This window comes from Miniopterus natalensis, chromosome 18 (genome assembly GCF_054644295.1).
Source record: "Miniopterus natalensis isolate mMinNat1 chromosome 18, mMinNat1.hap1, whole genome shotgun sequence".
Taxonomy (NCBI): Eukaryota; Metazoa; Chordata; class Mammalia; order Chiroptera; family Miniopteridae; genus Miniopterus; species Miniopterus natalensis.
Window position 1 is genome coordinate 41,648,718 of NC_142098.1, and position 17,716 is coordinate 41,666,433.

At 46.6% G+C, this 17,716-nt stretch overlaps 1 protein-coding gene across 2 annotated transcripts; it reads left to right on the plus strand.

Annotated features, from left to right (window-relative positions):
- Positions 1 to 473: 473 nt before the first annotated feature.
- ZFP28 (ZFP28 zinc finger protein) lies at positions 474 to 13,916 on the plus strand. 2 transcript variants are annotated; one of them, XM_087826962.1, is made up of 7 exons: positions 474 to 563; positions 2,841 to 2,967; positions 3,117 to 3,212; positions 4,735 to 4,898; positions 5,656 to 5,767; positions 6,061 to 6,156; positions 9,605 to 13,916. In XM_087826962.1, exons 2-7 carry the CDS (start codon positions 2,934 to 2,936, stop codon positions 11,308 to 11,310), a joined length of 2,208 nt encoding a protein of 735 aa, XP_087683088.1. In that variant the 5' UTR covers positions 474 to 563; positions 2,841 to 2,933; the 3' UTR covers positions 11,311 to 13,916. The 2 variants fall into 2 exon arrangements, with proteins under 2 accessions (XP_087683088.1, XP_016071378.2); XM_016215892.2 differs by lacking the exons at positions 474 to 563; positions 2,841 to 2,967; positions 4,735 to 4,898 and having other exon boundaries at positions 3,131 to 3,212.
- Positions 13,917 to 17,716: the final 3,800 nt, after the last annotated feature.

The window sequence follows — 17,716 nt, forward strand, 5'->3', positions numbered from 1 at the left end:
GTCGGGGGTGGGCGGGGGTGCCCGCGGGGACATGCGGGGGGCAGCGAGGGCGGCCAGGAGCGCGGGGGCCCCGGCGCGGCGAGGCGCCCCCCGCACCGCGCGCCGGCCGGGCCGAGGCCCCACAGCGGCGAGCGCGGCCCCGGCTGTCCGCCGGCGCCCGGGGCGGCCGCGCTCCCGGGGCCAGCGACGGGCGGCGAGCGCGGCGCCTGAGGACAGAGGTGAGGGAGGCGGGCGGCCTCGCGGGGCGGCGGGGGCGGCTTCACCCCTCGGCTGAGGGCCCCAGGCCTGGGCGCGGCGCCCGAGCCGGAGCGTCCGGGTGCCCGCCGGGGAGGAGACCCCGCACGGCCGGCCTCGTCCCGCGGGCGCCGAAGCCCGTTCTCGTCGCCGCTGGAGGAGGGTCCGCGGTGGCGGCGTCGCGGGGCGGGCCTTCCGGAGGCGGCGCCCACCTGACCGCCTCTCTCCCGCCCCCAGCCCCGCCTTCCGGGGACGCGGCCCGGCTCCAGCTGCGGAGGCGCCGGCTGCAGGCGCGCGGGGCCGGCCGCGAGCGCCCCGCCGCGTCCCAGGTGAGTCCCCGGCGAGTCCCCGGCGAGTCCCCGGCTCCTCTGGGCGAGGCAGCCTTGCTTTCCAGGCCTGCGCGATGCTGCTTTTCCTTTGCAGTTGCCCAGGTTATTTATTCATTTCATTTTTCACTTACAGCTGGCACGGCATAGTATGTTATTTTCAGGCGTACACCACAGCGATCAGACATTTACGTGATTTGCGAAGCGATCCCCCTGATATTTCCAGGGCCCACCTGGCACCATCCGTAGTTGTTTCATATTATTGACTGTATGCCCTGTGCTGTACTTGACATCCGCGTGCCTTTGCTGTAACTGCCAATCTCTACGCCCTCCACCCCTGTCCCCTTTTCACCCAGCCTCCCACCCTCCCATCCCGCAGCCATCCGTCTGTTCTCTGTATCTGTGAGTCTGTTTCTGTTTGTGTATTTTGTTCGTTAGAACTCACATATAAGTGAAACAGTACGGTGTTTGTCTTCCCCCGTCTGACTCACTTCACTTAGCATAAACCCTTTTTAGGTCCACCCTTGCTGCGGCAAGTGGCAGGATTTCGTTCTTTTTCATGGCTCGGTAATATTCCATTGTGTAAATACACCACAGCTTGTTTATCCACTTGTCTGTTGACAGGCACTTGGGTTGCTTCTCTATTTGGGTTATTGTAAATAACGCTGCAGTGAACACAGGGGTGCTCAGTGTTTTCGATTTAAGAGACCTGTTCTGGGAGCTGCTTCCCTTTCCCCCATGTCCTGGTGAGTGGTGGGCTGTGGGGATAGCCTGGGGCCTCCCTCCCAGCTTCCGGTTGGTCCCATGCAGTGTTCCTCCACCTTGGTGACTCAGTTCTTCCCTGTGCCACTTGGCTTAGAGGGACTCTGAGGAAGCCTTGAGGAGGGAAACATGACCACTCTTTATGCTGTTCTTGGTTTCTTTGGTGTCCACTTCCTGCTAGTCCCAAGAGAAACAGAGGCTTGAGCCTCAGCTCCTTCTCTCCAGTAGCCCACAGCCTGGTGGTGGGAAATGTGGAAGCAGAAAGGTTGCAGACCGCAGGTTGGGCCAGTCCTGTGAGGTGGGCTAGAAGGAGCTCTTGGCTTCTGTGTGCCATGGGGGTAGGTTAGGGAGTGTTTACTGTGGGATATTTTGAGCCATGTTTTGAAGGGAGAGGTGATGCTTGGCGGACAAAGCGGGAAGGACAGCATTTCCGGCACAGTTTGAGAGCGTATGCTTTTCCCGCTTGATTATGTGGCTTCTTAAAATGTTAATAGTTTCGTTTGTTTTTTGTCAGCTGTGTCTCATAAATATATATGAACCAGGTTCCAGTTGTCCCACCCAAGCTGCTTTTAAGGAGGTTACCTGTGATCTCCACGTTACCAAATGCAGTTCTCAGTTTTTAGTCTTTTTGTACTCTCCTTGGTTCTTAAAATAGCTAAGGGGTTGGCAAGCTTTCATGGTTTAAGGCTAGGTAGTAAATATTTTAGGCTTTGCAGGCCACTCCTCTCTGCCTCCTGGAGCTACAGCAGCCACAGACGGCAGGTAAATGGATGGTGGGGTTGTATTCCAATAAAACTATAAAAACTGGTGGCTGTCAGTCCCGGCTGGGTCATCCCTGGGCCTCCAGTGGGGGGTTAGTCGTGCTTGTGTTTGAGGTTCGTGCAAGGTTAATTTCCCCGTGCTTGTGCTGATTGACCTAGGCCCCTCGAGTGTCCTCATGCTGAAAGATGCTCTGAAACCTATTGTGCACAGAATAGTTTACCTTGGTTGTTCATTGTTTTGAATTGACGTCAGAATTTTTTTTCTTTCGTGTCCCTCCTTTTACCCACATAGATTGTCTAGTTCCCTGAGGGCCAGGGCTGTCTTCATCTCTTTTTCTTTGGAGTTTATAACATTAAACTAGATTTCCACATCACCAGGTAGTACTCCTTACAGGTATATTCTCTTACCCCAAATGAAGAGAAGGTAATCCTTAGATCCCTGTGTCACTTTGTGAGGGCTTTCACGACAAAATACCAAAGATAGGGGGACCCAAACAACAGGTTTCTTTTCTCACAGTTCCGGTGGCTAGAAGTTCAAGGTTAAGGTGTCAACAGGGTTGCTTTCTCCTGAGGCCACCTTGCTTGGCATGCAGATTGCCCCCTCTTGCCGCTTCTTTACATGGTCGTCCCTCTGCCCCCTTATTCCTGGTGTTACTGGGGGTTAGCAGTTCAACATATGAATTTTGGGGACATAGCAGCCCCCAGTCATGAGGGGCATGAGCACTGGCTGAGCAAGAACGTGGTTTTGTCTTTGCAGAGCTTGGTGACGTTTGGGGACGTCGCCGTCGATTTCTCCCAGGAGGAGTGGGGACGGCTCACCTGTGCTCAGAGAGACCTGTACAGAGATGTGATGTTGGAGAACTACAGGAACCTGGCAGTGCTGGGTAAGGGTGTCCCCGCTGTCTCTTGCGCTTTCCCCCCTCATCCGCTGCCATGGCTCAGAATTGTCCCCCTTTGGCACCGTTTCCCCACCAGTCCTCCCCCCTCTCTGGCCCACAGCATGCCCACCTCCCATTTCTTTTTATGTATGTAGGACTCTGCTCCTCTAAGCCCTATGTGATCTCCTCATTGGAACAAAGGAAAGAGCCCTGGATGGCCAAGAGAAAGCTGACAGAAGGCTGGTGCCCAGGTGAGCGTGGGAGACCCAGGTAGGGGGAGCCACTGCAGGTCACATCTCAGCAACCTCAGACATGCAGGATCATCAGCAGGCTCTTCCTGAGTCTGGGCTTGGGGAGCAGATTAAGTCCTCCTGATAATGGGCTCCCCAAGTGTTCATCTCCCTGTCTCTCCTCTCCAGCTTTGCCCTGCTTCGTCTAAACATAACTTCATTCCTCTGCTCTGGGTCCATTTATTCCCAGCTCCCCCTCAGACCCTTTGACATTCAGACTCACGTGGTCATTTCCGATCTTTAAAACATCTTTGCCTGATTCTGGTGTCATTTTTACTATCTTATTTCTGCTTGATTAAATGACTGATTTAGGGACTTTTTAAAACCAATTTTTAATGAGTGTCAGCTTTGAGTATGGCCACTGGGTGCTGGTTGGTAAGATAGGGGTCTGCCATTAAAGCGTTAACCATCTCCTAGGGGTGACAACACATACCTGTATGTAAGTTAAATGAAGTAGAAACTGCCATCCTATGTCTGATCTGATAAGTGCAAATAGGGACTTAAGAGGAAGAAGAAATTCACTCCCAGTTTCAGGCCAGGGAAATGAGATTAGAGCCTGTAGCAGAAACATTAGAATTAGGTTGGGAGGTGAGTTTGGATTCAGCAGTAATTAATTTGGGGTTCACATGGGTTGCCCTGTGCGGATAGGCGGCAGGCAGTTGGATGGTTACTCCCAGAACAAGAGAGCACTGGCTGATTTGATGGGACACTCTCACAGATCCTGCAGTGCTCTTTATGCCGCTAGGGAACACAAGTTTCAACCACAGCATCTCTGGTACAATAAATTAATCAAGTGAGACAAGGAATCAGAGTTACAGATCACTGTTGGAGGTTACTGTAATAGGAAATGGCGAGAATTCCCAAGGACTTGAGGATTTTGTAAGACCTCTTTGTGAGGTCATACTTCAGAAGAACAGGTGGTGCTGACAGGACAGGGTGCACAGTTACAAATGACAGTGGCTCAAGTGAGTCGTCATGTGGCATAGGAGAGCTAGAATGGTGTTTTCCTGAAAGTTTTCCATTTAACATTCATGTTTAATCCCATTTTATTAGTAATAGAAAAGGAGGCCTACTGAGCTAGAGAAGACGTTTTTGCTGGATAAAATGGAGAAAGAGTCAGAGGTTTACTGGATAAGCTCAAATGAGGATTATAGGGCATTTTCTTCTGTGGCCTCCCTCCCTCTTGGTCTGTATTCCCGCTGTGTCTGAGATGCCCGAGTTCGTGAGCTCGCGCATCTGAGCTCCGTGTCTGTCTGCAGTCTCCTGCTGACAGCATAGTGTGCGCTGCTTGGTCAGCATTTAGGTGAGAAAGCTCATATGACGTGTGGGGTTAAAGCTACACACGTTGGGCAATGTGAGGTTGGTTAGTCAGGAAAAATCTTCCAAAACGATGCTTTCCTGAAGACTTTAATTCACGTGGTTACGTTGTTTTCTTCATACTGATCCACAATGAAGCGACACTTCCTGTCTTGATGCCCTTCAGACCCGGAGGCTGTGCCAGAGGCCCAGGAGGCCCCTGCAGAGGACGATGTGTTTGAGGAGCAGTTGTCCGAGGCAGCGCTGCTGGGCCGACTGGCCGGCTACCGTCTTCATTGTTCCATGTTGGGGGAGAACTGGGATTATGAGGCTCTGCTTGAGAGGCAGCCGGTAAGTCAGGCCACGCATGGAGGGCAGAGGACATGTCTGTGGGTAACAGGCACGAGGTGGAGTTTACAGAGGCGGAGGAGGGAGTAAACTTCCCAGGCATAGCTTCCTTGTTTCAGTAGCACAGGGTGGTGGGCAGGAGTCCAGCTGCAAGAAGACAGCATTCTATGGTAAGAAACTCGTTCTTGGGGAAAGAGATTGTGTCTACCATGAGTGTGGGAGAAGCTCCCCTTGGAATGTAGTGCCTCCTGCAGGCAGGCTAGCCCAGAAGGAGTGTGCAGGCGTGATGCACAGAAAAGCAGGGTAAATTCAGTTGTAACAAGTCACAGACAAGTCTTAAGGCAGAAACATTCGACATGGAAGGGATATGAGGAAACCTCGCGCAGGTTCCTCAACCCTTACTTTTCATCAAAGATTTCACAGGAAAACCCTGCAGACTTATCAGATAATGTGTATTGAATGTGGGGAAGCCTTCAGTCAGCATTAGAAAATTCATACTGTGCGTAAGTTCACTCTCCTCTTCAAAATTACAAATTCTCCATGACTGAGCCAGGTTCTTCTGCTTTTCTCTTTCCCCAAAACACATGCACTCCAACTAGGCCCAGTCGTCATATGACCTGGATCACTCGGAACTGAAGAGAGAATTCTTGGGACAGAACTCTTAATAGTGTATGGGCACGGCCCCAGCCCCACCCCCCGCCAGAGCCATTGCAGGTTCACGAGTGTGGTTGGGTCAGAAAATGTGTTTGTGCCGTTTCAGGGCTTGGTGACCGTCGCGAGCATGGCCATTGACTTCTCCCAGCAGCTAGACCCAGCTCAGAAGAGTTCCTGTAAGACTGTGACGTGGGAGAAGCATGACCTGGAGGCAGCAGGTGAGGCCGTCTCTCTCCCAGGTCTGAATTTGTCTTTCCTCGGATTCGAAGTGTGTGTGATGGCGGGTCTTCCGCCTGTTGGGCTGAGTGTCTGCTCTTGGTTCCTAAGGTAAGGGTCTGCCGCCCGTAGAGGTGAATGTGGGCATCTTCACTGCGCTCTCTCTGCCGTCTGTCAGGCACTCCTCGCTTTTCTTTCTGCTTCGTCTTGTAATAATACGTTTCTCTTGAAACCAAGGAACTGTTTCTCAGGAAGGCCACAAGCGTGACAGACCCCTGTTTTTCCCCATACACAGGACGCTGTGTTTCCAGGTCAGATTTGCTTTCCCTGCTGGACCAAGGGAAGGAGCCCTGGCTGGTGAAGAGGCAGCCGGCAGGAGGCGTCTTCTCAGGTGAGCGCCGGAGGCCAGGCGTGGAAATGCCATCACAGCTTAGGTGTAGCTTTCCCAGAGGCCGAGTTCTTGCTAACATACAGGGGAAGTTTCACCAAGTCCTCTTGTGCTTGAGAGAAGTCTGAGGTCTGTCCTCCTCCTCTTGGCGGTGACTCATGCCAGGTAGCACTGCTCGTATTTCTGGCCACTCGGACGTGCATTAGCCACTTGATTCCTTAAGTGACCTTTTCCTGACCCGATGTGCTTTTGAGCTGTCTTCCGAAGGCTTACTGCTCCACAGTCGGGGCCCGTTCACTTCATTATGTGTCCTTCAGCTCACTGCATCCGTTCCTGTGAGAACCCTGAATCTACGGCTATTTGAGGGGCCCCTGTTTGGCATTGGCAGCGGTTGGAGAGAGAGGGAATTTGCACGTATGTTAGTCAGTGGGAGGATAAGACACATTTATGGGTAACTGGCATGAGGTAGAATTTGCAGAATTGCCAGCAAGGCATTGCAGAGGCAAAGGAGAGGATCCCCTACGGTCCTTGTAGCTGGACAGGGTGGGCGGAAGTCGGGTGGCAAGAAGGTGTCAGTGGAGGGTCTCTTCCTCGTTGGATTACAAGGGAAGGAAAAGAAACTTCTTTCACAGATAACGGTTTGTAGGAAATGTAATCCTATCACCTGCTTGGATGACTCTGTAAACAATATGTTAGCAAGGCAGCTCTGGCCCCTTTCAAGTCATGATAAACACATATTTTTAACATAGTGGGAATTATGTTAGGTTACTTCACATCTCTTGGTATGAAAAACATATACAGTACGTATCTTTATGTAAGTGAGAGCTGTGCATTTTGGGGATGCTGTATCCCTGGATCTGAACGTCTAGGCTCTGAAAGTTTGCTTTGCTTTCAGCAACTCTGGCGGTGACTAGAAGTATGGGTCTAATTGTGTCCTCAGAGCCTTGGGTATTTTCATGGAAATGTTTGCCTATTATTTGGAGAGAGATTACAGCCTACTTTTTTTTATTTATTTATTATGAAAGAGGTTGACTACTTTCCCTGAATTTGGTTATTCTCCTTATCCTTTTGTAAAATGTTTCTCATTTATACCCATTTCTCTATTCACGTCTTAAATGTTTTAACAGTCTCAGTGACTTTTTTATATAAACATACTAATTCTTTGATGTATTGTCTTAAACTATTTTCCACATGTGGCGTTAAGAATTTTTGTTTTAAGTAGACCTTTTAAAATTGTGACATGTAAAAACTTTGAAAAATTTTATATAGTCTCATCTATTACTACTTTTACGATTTCTCCTTCTGTTTGTGTTCTTAGAAACTTGATTCATATAGTTCTTTATTTTTTTAATGGCTGTCTAGTACTACAAAATATAGATATACCGTAATTCATTTAACTGACTTACTATTGAGGACATTTGAATATTTAGGTCTTTTCCAGTTTTTATCTTCAATAAAAGTGGTCCAGTTTGTACAGACCTCTTTGCATGATCAAAATATACATAATTTTAAAGTTTCATGGATCTAGTTCCATGCCATTGGTGAATAATATATGAGAAACCCTTTCTAGACATCTTCACCAATAGTATTTGGTTGGTTGGGGGATTTTTTTGTTTTGTTTTGTAATTTTTGCAAGCTGTTGGGTGAAAATTGAGTTTTATTTAATATTTATTTTCCAGAAACTTGTGATGTTGAGAATGTATGCAGTTAGAGTTCATATTCTGTTAATGGTGTCTTTATACTCATCACCCACATTTCCGTTGGGTCTCAGTCCCTTGCCTTTATGTAGTATGAATATAAATCCTGTTTTGTGAACATGATATATTTTTTCTGAGTTTTGTGTGGGCTGTGAGTTTGCATGATGTTTCTTGCTGTACAGTGTTTTAAATTGGGTGGTATCTTCATTTACTTTGTTGACTTCTTTCACTCATGGTTTTTCTTTTTATTAATAGATGTATCAAATGATATGTTCGGTCTTGTTTCTGCTGCTTATTTAATTCTTTCTTGCTCTTTTCCTATCCGTAAATACATTGTTAAATCCTCATGTCCATGAACACAGGGTGTCTTTCCATTTATTTAGGTCTCCTTAACTTTATTCAGCAGTGTTTTGTGGTTTTCAGCGTCAATCTTGCACCTCCTTGGTTAACTTTATTCCTGACTAATTTCTTCTTTTAATGTTATCTTTTATGAAGTTGTTTTCATCACTTCCTTTTCAGATTGTTCATTCTGAGGATATACCAAAAAAATGCAGTGATTTTTGTGTGTTGCTTTTGTGTCCTGCAATTTTGATGAATTAACTTATTAACTCTGATACTTTGTGAATTCTTTAGGGTTTTTTATATATGAGATGATGTCATCTGCAAACTTGGATGCCTTTTATTTCTATTTTTAATTGTGCGGCTATAACTTCCAGACCAGTGCTGAATAGAATTTGTGAAAGAGGCATCCTTGTCTTGGTTTGATCTAAGAAGGGAAGCTTTCAGTGCTTATTTGTCATTTTAAAAAGAAGTTTTCCTTTTTCCTTTTTTACCATCTTTTTTTTTTTTTCAGACATTTGTCTCTCTACACCATTTCCCAATACCAATTTCATCTATGTATATTTTTTATATATGCAAAATTTTGGTATATGCTAACTGGTTTAGCAAAAGGATTTCAGGCATATACACTCCTCCCTTAAGCTTAAAGTCTGAGATAAGTTGGATACTTTTCCAGTAGTGTATTTGAACATAATTATAATATTAAGGCTCATCGTTACTACAAAAACAGCCTCTTCAACATGAGAAATTAAGTTGCAAAACCCTATCCTTAATAAATCACCAGGAAAGAAGTGAAGATTTTGTCAGGCTTATGGGAACAAGCAGGTAAACAAATGTAAAAATGATTCTATGGAACTACTGAGCTTTGGCTATCAATTAGCAATGTAGCTTTTGTTGAAATTACTCAAATAAAATATGGTTTACAGAAGCATCATTTTCTGTTCATAGGGAAATAATTGGGCTTTCAGATACCCCTAATGAACATTGTAGAGTACAGTCTCTTTTTTTGTGCTTTGGCATGTTTCTGGGAACAACTTTTGGGATGTGATGACTGCTGTGGCACTCAAAGCAGGATGGACAGAGAGTGAGAGAAATTAAAGTCAGTGAATGTCATAGCATGTATTTTCAGTTGGTGTGATTGCAGAACATTTTTTTCAACTCATTATTCTGATATGTAACCAATTCCACATACAGATTATTTTCTACTCAAGTCTCCTAAGGTTCCTGTATGAATTCAGTCTGAGGTCTCTTTTACAAAAATCATAGGCTGCATGTTTAAATGCAGTAGCTTTTAGAAATGTACAGTTTATGTGGTTTAATTCATCATGTAGTGAATCCATTTATAATTTTCCTTTTAGCATATATTTTTTCTAGTACATGATAAAGGAAATATTTGTTTTCTTGATATGTTTCAGGCCAAAAATCTGTACATGAGACCCAGGAATTATTTCCAAAGCAGGATTTATTTGCTGAAGTGGTAACAGACAGAACTTTAAGCAGTAATCTGGAGTGTTCCACTTTCAGAGAAAATTGGGATTCTGAGGGTATGTTTGAAAGGAAGCTGGTAGGTCAGGAGACACAATTCAGGCAAGAGACAATCACTAATAACAAAACCCTCTCTAAAGAAAGAGAGCGTACGTATAACAAATCTGGAAGATGGTTCCCTTTGGACGTTTCAGAAGAGAGCGTTCATAGTCACGATTCAGTTAAGAAAAGTTTCCAAAAAAATACAGTGGTAATAAAACATACAGTAGTGTATGCAGGAAAAAAACTTTACAAATGTAATGAATGTAAGAAAACTTTTACCCAGAGCTCATCTCTTACCGTTCATCAGAGAATTCATACGGGAGAGAAACCCTATAAATGTAATGAGTGTGGAAAGGCCTTCAGTGATGGCTCATCTTTTGCCAGACATCAAAGATGTCACACTGGCAAGAAGCCCTATGAATGTATTGAATGTGGAAAAGCCTTCATACAGAACACATCCCTTATTCGTCACTGGAGATATTATCATACTGGAGAGAAACCCTTTGAATGTGTCAACTGTGGGAAAGCCTTCAGCGATCACATAGGACTTAATCAGCATAGGAGAATTCATACTGGAGAGAAACCCTACAAATGTGATGTGTGTGACAAATCCTTTAGGTACGGCTCATCCCTTACTGTTCATCAAAGGATTCATACTGGAGAGAAACCGTATGAATGTGATGTTTGTAGAAAAGCCTTCAGCCATCATGCATCACTTACTCAACATCAAAGAGTGCATTCTGGAGAGAAACCTTTTAAGTGCAAAGAATGTGGGAAAGCTTTTAGGCAAAATATACACCTTGCTAGTCATTTGAGAATTCATACTGGAGAGAAACCCTTTGAATGTGGGGATTGTGGCAAATCCTTCAGCATCAGTTCACAGCTGGCCACTCATCAGAGAATTCATACTGGAGAGAAGCCCTATGAATGCAAGGTTTGCAGTAAAGCCTTTACCCAGAAGGCTCACCTTGCACAGCATCAGAAAACTCATACGGGAGAGAAGCCATATGAGTGTAAAGAATGTGGGAAAGCCTTCAGCCAGACTACACACCTCATTCAGCATCAGAGAGTTCATACTGGAGAGAAACCCTATAAGTGTATGGAGTGTGGGAAGGCCTTTGGTGATAACTCATCCTGTACTCAACATCAGAGGCTTCACACGGGCCAAAGGCCTTATGAATGCATTGAATGTGGAAAGGCATTTAAGACAAAGTCATCCCTCATTTGTCATCGCAGAAGTCACACTGGAGAGAAACCTTACGAGTGTACTGCATGTGGCAAAGCCTTCAGCCATCGTCAGTCCCTTAGTGTACATCAGAGAATTCATTCTGGAAAGAAACCATATGAATGCAAGGAATGCAGGAAAACCTTTATTCAAATTGGACATCTTAACCAACACAAGAGAGTCCATACTGGAGAGAGGTCCTATAACTATAAGAAAAGCAGGAAAGTCTTCAGGCAGAGTGCACACTTTGCTCATCAGCGAATTCATACTGGAGATTCATCAACACGCCCCTCTTTACCTTCCTCATCAAGTCCTATGGATCTGTTCCCCAAATATCTCTGGAGTCCACCTTCTCTCCCATCACCATAGTTGCACCATCATTATTTCAGCTAAACTGCTCCAGTAGTTTAAAGAATGGCTTCCCTGAGCTTGCATTTTTGTCCTGCACAGGTCTGTTTTTGACATGGCAGCCAGATTAGTGTAAGTACGACTGTAATTCATTCACTTTCCGTGGAAAGACTTACGTTGAGGTCCTTTACACTGGTTAATGCCTAGGATGCTCTTAAAACAGTGCTTCGTCTGTATCAAGTGTTGAGTAGTTTTAGCTCCTTTAAAAACAGTATTTCGGGACATTGAAGTGTTACCATAGTTAGCTATGAATAAAAATGATGCATAAAACGAGACCAGGTGAAACGAGTTTTGATCAGGAACAGGAGTTTCAGGGTAGTGAATGAAGCTTTGCGTATGTCGGTTTAAAACTTGATTCCATTTTTTTGCGTTAGTGTTGTGGTTTCCCACCTTATCTGCATAAATGTAAAGTGCGCTTGGTGAGAAAATTCAACTTTGCATCTGACAGCAGTCTTAGAAAGTATAGGGAATATGGTTGAGTAGGCCACCTACCTGGAACAATCAGGAAAACGCAAGTGCTATTGGGAAGTCTGGCAAGATTTGATCCACTTAAAGTTGCCTGGACCCACCGATGAATTCTATTAAGCATTCAAGGAACCATTAAGCTGAGGTACAGTCATCAAGAGTAGGGATCAGCAAACTGACTCCTGGCCAAAGTCTCACTGATTGTTTTTGTATGGCCCATGACCTAAATTTTTAAAAAATGTTTAAATGGTTGAACAAGTGAAGAAAATATTTTATGACATGAATATTATATGAACTTTTAATGTCTGTAAATAAAGTTTTATTGGCTCACAGCCACACTCAATTTTTTATTATGTCTTTTGCATGTTGCCTGTGGCTGCTTTTACTCTATAAGGTCAGAGTTGAGTACCTGCAACAGAGACAATATGGCCTACGCATCTCAAATGTTTACTATCCTTTTAGAGAAAATGTTTGCCCACCCCTGCTCTAGCACAGGGAAGTAATATACAAAAGGTTCTAATTATTTCTTCAAGGAAAATAAAACTATCACATCAATAAGAAAAACTGTCAAGTGATTTATAAATAGAGGTGAAGGGAAACTATGAAACCATACTGAACAATAGGAAATATGTCAAACAAATATATTTTTCTAGATGAAATACTCAATACTATTAAAATATTTGTAAATTGTTTTTCACAACAGAGCCCCAGTAGAATGTTTACTTTGACAGGTTTTTTTCAAACCACAGGAAGAAAGATAATTTCACAAGCATAGCTAGATATTTTTAAATAAGTTTCTTTGCATTTGAGACTTTGGTATATAAAAAGACTGGTTTTTATATTTTGGGAAATGACGTTTTGACAGAGAAATATGATACAATCGTATATAATACAGTTGGACTTACTAAGTAGGACATGGAGCCCTAGAACACATAAGGAAGATAGTGAGTTGACCTATATAAAGATTTAAAATTTGAGGTGGTGAAAGGCACCAAAAAGACGTAAAAGACAATTGACAGAAAACGTGTACAATTTATATGAAAAAAGCTATGTCATTGAGGAACAAAGTGCTATTGCACGTACAAAGCAGTGGGAGGAAATTGACCGCTTACCAACAGGCCTGTCATAGTTGAGGAATTCAAGTGAACAACAACAAAAAAATTATTCTTAGCCTCAGTAACCAAAAAGTTACAAATTAAAAAGAATTGTCTTGCCTCTCGGGTGGATCAAAACCTAAAACTTGGATAACATCCCGTACTGGTAAAGTGTGGGAAAACGGACACTTGTTCATCATTAGCTGTGTAAGTTTGCCTCAGACCTTTTGGAAAGCAATGGGACATGACCTGTCAACATTATAAATGTGCATTTCTCTTGAAACCATAATTCTGGATCTAGGAGTTTTATCCCATTGGAATAAACAGGAAGCTGTAAATAATGTTTATGGCAGCATTGTTTTCATTACGCTAAATAGGATTTCAGTGTCCTGCCAAGCAGAGTAAGTTGTAATTATTCAGTACTGTATTGTCCAGTCAGTAGAAAGAGGTTAGCTCTATGTGTGCTTCTGTGAAGAGTTTTCCGTCCACAATATGTTAAATGAAATATGTGATTTGCAGAGCCTTATGTGTAAAATGATCTTGTCATAGAGTCAAAATTTGGAAATATATCTTTGCATGTGTATATACCTGCATGTTTGTGCATATATTTTTCCATATATATGTTGAAATCTGTTTTTGTCTTGAACACACACACTTTTCCTGGCTCTTGGTTGGCACTTTCACTTCATTCTGTACTGTTCTGGTGAACTGCCAGCCACATGGCTTCAGTGAAGCCCACCAGATTTTTCATGCTTTGTGTTCTGATGGGAGACACAGGGACAAGAGTAGGGTCAATATTCAGCTTCACTTATGGCCCGAATGTATGTTTTCTCTCAGTCAGGATTCATTTTGAATGGTTGGGGTCCTTATTGGACCCACTGTTAACTATATGGGGTATCACTCCTGGACTGGAAGTAGTTGTAATTGAGCCATCCTTTGGCAGCAGCCTCAAGATTCCTGCCTGTCTACCTATCACTGCAATCCATTAAAATGATTTCTTTGTTCTTACATCCTAGTTTTGTTCTGTTCTTTAAATCCAAAAGGCCCCTGGTAGTCTTCCAGTATTTTAACTAAGACTAGGAGTCGGGTTTTGTTTAATGTTTGATGTAGTTATAAGTGCCAGAGGCTTTGGTTTCTTTTTGTTTCCTTGCCTCCTCTCCCCGCACTGTTATGTTTGGATTTCCCTAAGAACTTTTTCTTAAATAGAATGTGTGTTTGCGAGAGGGCCTCAATTTTTAGGTGATATGTTTTGGATCAGTCTCCAGCTGAATCACTGTGAGACTGCTAATGCTAAGTTAAGTTGTTGGTGTTTTGCTTTTTAATGAGCACTTCCTGTAGTCATGTGCTGTATAATGACATTTCGGTCAGTGATGATAGACCCCATATACAGCAGCAGTCCCATAAGATTATAAAGGAGGTAAAAAATCCCTATAGCCTAATGACATTATAACACAATGCAAAACTCATGTGTTTGTGGTGATACTGATGTTAACAGAGGAACTGCACTGCCAGCCATATAAAAGTAGAGCACATACAGTTACATATAGTGCATGATACTTGATAATGATACTAAGTAACTATAATACTGTTTACGTATTTACTATACTTTTTATTGTCCACTTAGGGTATACTTTTTATTGTCCACTTAGGGTATACTTTTTCAATGTTGTTACAACGTTTGCTGTAAGACAGTACACTGTGTTGTGCCGGAGCAGCCTCATGCTCACTGTATGTCTTTTCTTCTGCACTTCATTTCATCTTGTGTTGTGTTGTGTTCATCATAGCCCCTAAGTGTACCAAATCCACTGCTGGTGTTCCCAGTAAGAGGCCACGTTGAGCGACTGACCTGGAAACGAAGTTAAAAGTGATTAAGGACTATGAAGGTGGGAATTCAGTGATGGGGACTGCCTGGCAGTCGGACATGTCCCACTCCACCATAGCTACCATCTTGAAGAATAGGAACAAAGTGATGGATGCTATCAAAGGATCTGCTTCATTGAAGGCAACGAGACTAACAAAAACCTGAGAAGGGCCCATATCCGACATGGAGAAGCTCCTAGTTGAAGCTTGGCACGGAAGTGTAGCCCTCTCAGCACCATGATGATCACGGCCAAAGCAAAAGGTTGGTTTGCAATGTTGAAAGCAAGGGCTGGACCTGACTACAATGTTGAATTTACTGCAAGCTCTGGGTGGTTTAAAAGATTCAAGAACCACTATTCATTACATAAGGTGAAAGTGAGTCATGAGAGGGCAAGTGCTAACAAAGGCAGCTGAAGAATTTTTGGAAACTCTAGATCAGCTGATCGTGGAGGAAAAGTACTTGCCAGAGCAAATATTCAATATGGATAAAACTTCACTGTTCTGGAAACGGATGCCTGAGGGACTTTCATCCATAAGGAGGCCACACTGACACCGGGTTTCAAGGCTTTTAGGGACAGGATAACAGTCTTGCTTGGGGGCAGTGTTGCAGGCCACAAATTGAAACCTTTTGTGATTTGGCAGAGTGGGAATCCCAGGGCCTTGAAGCACATGAGTAAGCACAGGCTGCCAGTGTACTACAGCAGCAATAAGAAGTTAGGGAAGACCCAGCTCCTCTTCCAAGATGCCCTCCTGAACTGCTCCGCCAGTGAAATGAAGTACTGTCTGGAGAACAGCTTACCATTCAGGATTCTGCTCGATGTTGGTAATGCTCCTGGACATCCTCTTATTGGTGGTCTTCACCCCATCAAAGTGGTGTTTCTACCTCTGAACACCACCTCTTTGATCCAACCAGTGGATCAAGGAGTTATAGCAGCTTTTAACGCCAAATACCTGAGGAGGGCTTTTGCCCAGGCTGTTGCTGCAGTTGAGGAAAACGCTGAGAAGACGCTGATGCAGTTCTGGGACGATTCCGTCTGTGGCTGCATCAAGAACCTTGCTCGCGCTTAGGGTGATGGCACCAGGGAGTGTATGCGGCATCTGGAAGCAGACACTCAAGAAGGTTTGTCCAGGACTTCAGAGAACTTGCCAAGGGTGAGGGGACTACAAAAATCAGCAGGGCCGTGGTTGAGATGGTCAACAACTGTGACTGGGCGGGGGAGGGCGGCGGTGAGGAGCTCCTGGGCTGGGTTCCCGGGGGACTGACTAACGCTGGGGGTTGGGACCGAACAGGCACGAACGGCTGAAGAGGAGGCGGGAGAAAAGACAACTGCAGAAGAAACAGAAGGACCCTCAAGAAAACTCACAGTGAGGGGTTTAGCAGCAGCTTCCGCAGACCTCAGCGGGCCCCTTACAACGTTTGAAAACCTGGACCCCGACCCCGAAAGGTTTGAATTAATAGAGAGGAATGTTCATGGTGCGCTGTCTGCTTACAAGCAAATCTACGATGAGATGAGAGATCAGACCGCCCGGGACACGCTTCTGTAGAGACCCTCCTCGGGGAGCCCCAGGCGCCCTGCAGGCCGTGCTCCATAGGGGGCGCTGTTCCCGGTGAGCTTCTGTAGAGGGACCCTCCTGGGGAGCCCCAGGCGCCCTGCAGGCCGTGCTCCATAGGGGGCGCTGTTCCCGATGAGCTTCTGTAGAGGGACCCTCCTGGGGAGCCCCAGGCACCCTGCAGGCGGGGGGGGGGGGGGCTGCCCCCGCGGGAGGCGGCCGGCGCCTGTTGGTGCCCGAGGCCCTGCCCTGGGCCCCGTGCGGAGGTGGAGACGGGTGTTGCTGCCCCTGGCCCTGCGAAAGGCCGAGGCCGTGTGTTGGTGCTTTAGCTTTTAACAAGTAAATGTTTAAGAAATAAACATGAAAACTTTGAATAGAAAAAAGCCTGTAAAGTAAGGATGTAAAGAAAACTCTTTTTGTACAACTGTACTGTGTGTGTTAAACGGAAAGTTTTAAAAAGTTCACAAAAGCAAGAAAATTACACCAAACGAAGCTCAATTTATTACTGAACATTGAGAAATACTTTTTATAAGTTTAGCGTGGCCTAAGTGGGCGCATATGAAGTCGTAGCACAGCCGGGTCCCGCCTTCGCCCCTCAGCTCTGACCGCCCCGGCCCCTCCGCCCGCAGCCCCTTCGGGCCACGCGCGCTCCCGGCGCCCCCTGTCCACCTGCCCCGGCGCGCTGCGCCCCCAGACCCCTGGGCTGGCGCTGCGAGCGCGCAGGGGCCCGGCGGCCTGGGAGCAGCGGCTGCGCCGGAGCCCGGGACGCCGCGCTGTCGGGGCGCTTTCCCGCCGGGGAGGACCAGCCGCGGCGGGCCGGGGGCGCTGCGCATCCTCGGGGCCTCCTTCCAGCGGGGCGGGCGGGGCGGGCGCCCGAGACGGTACCGCGCGCCCGAAGCCGCGAGCCGGGCGCTCCCGCCCCGGGGCCCTTCCCCAGACCCGCCAGCGCGCAGGACTTCCGGGCCCGCGGCGGCTGCGCTCCTCGCGCCCGGCCCCCCACCCGCCGGGGCCCGAGGCCCGCGGCTCAGCCGTGGGAGCCTGCCCTTCGCCCGCGCACCAGCCACGGCTCCCAGAAGCCCCCGCGCTTGGCTGGCCTGAAGGCGGCCGTGCTTCTGGGACCAGAGTCGGGGCTGAGAGGCTCTAGCGGAGCCGTTCCCGCCCAGGAGCACCCATGGGAGACGGAGGGCGGGGTCACCAGGCGGGGAGGGGAACCGTGTCCCGCGGCTTCACCGCCCGCCCTCAGAACCGCGCCCATGCCCGGGAGGGACTACATCCCCCAGGGGGCGTCGCGGCTCGAGGACACGCCCACTTCCGGCGAGGGTTAGGAGTGCGCAGGCGCGAGCGAGTCTCGGGGGCGGGGCTGACGGCGGCGCGTGCGCGCGCGGCTGACGGGGCCA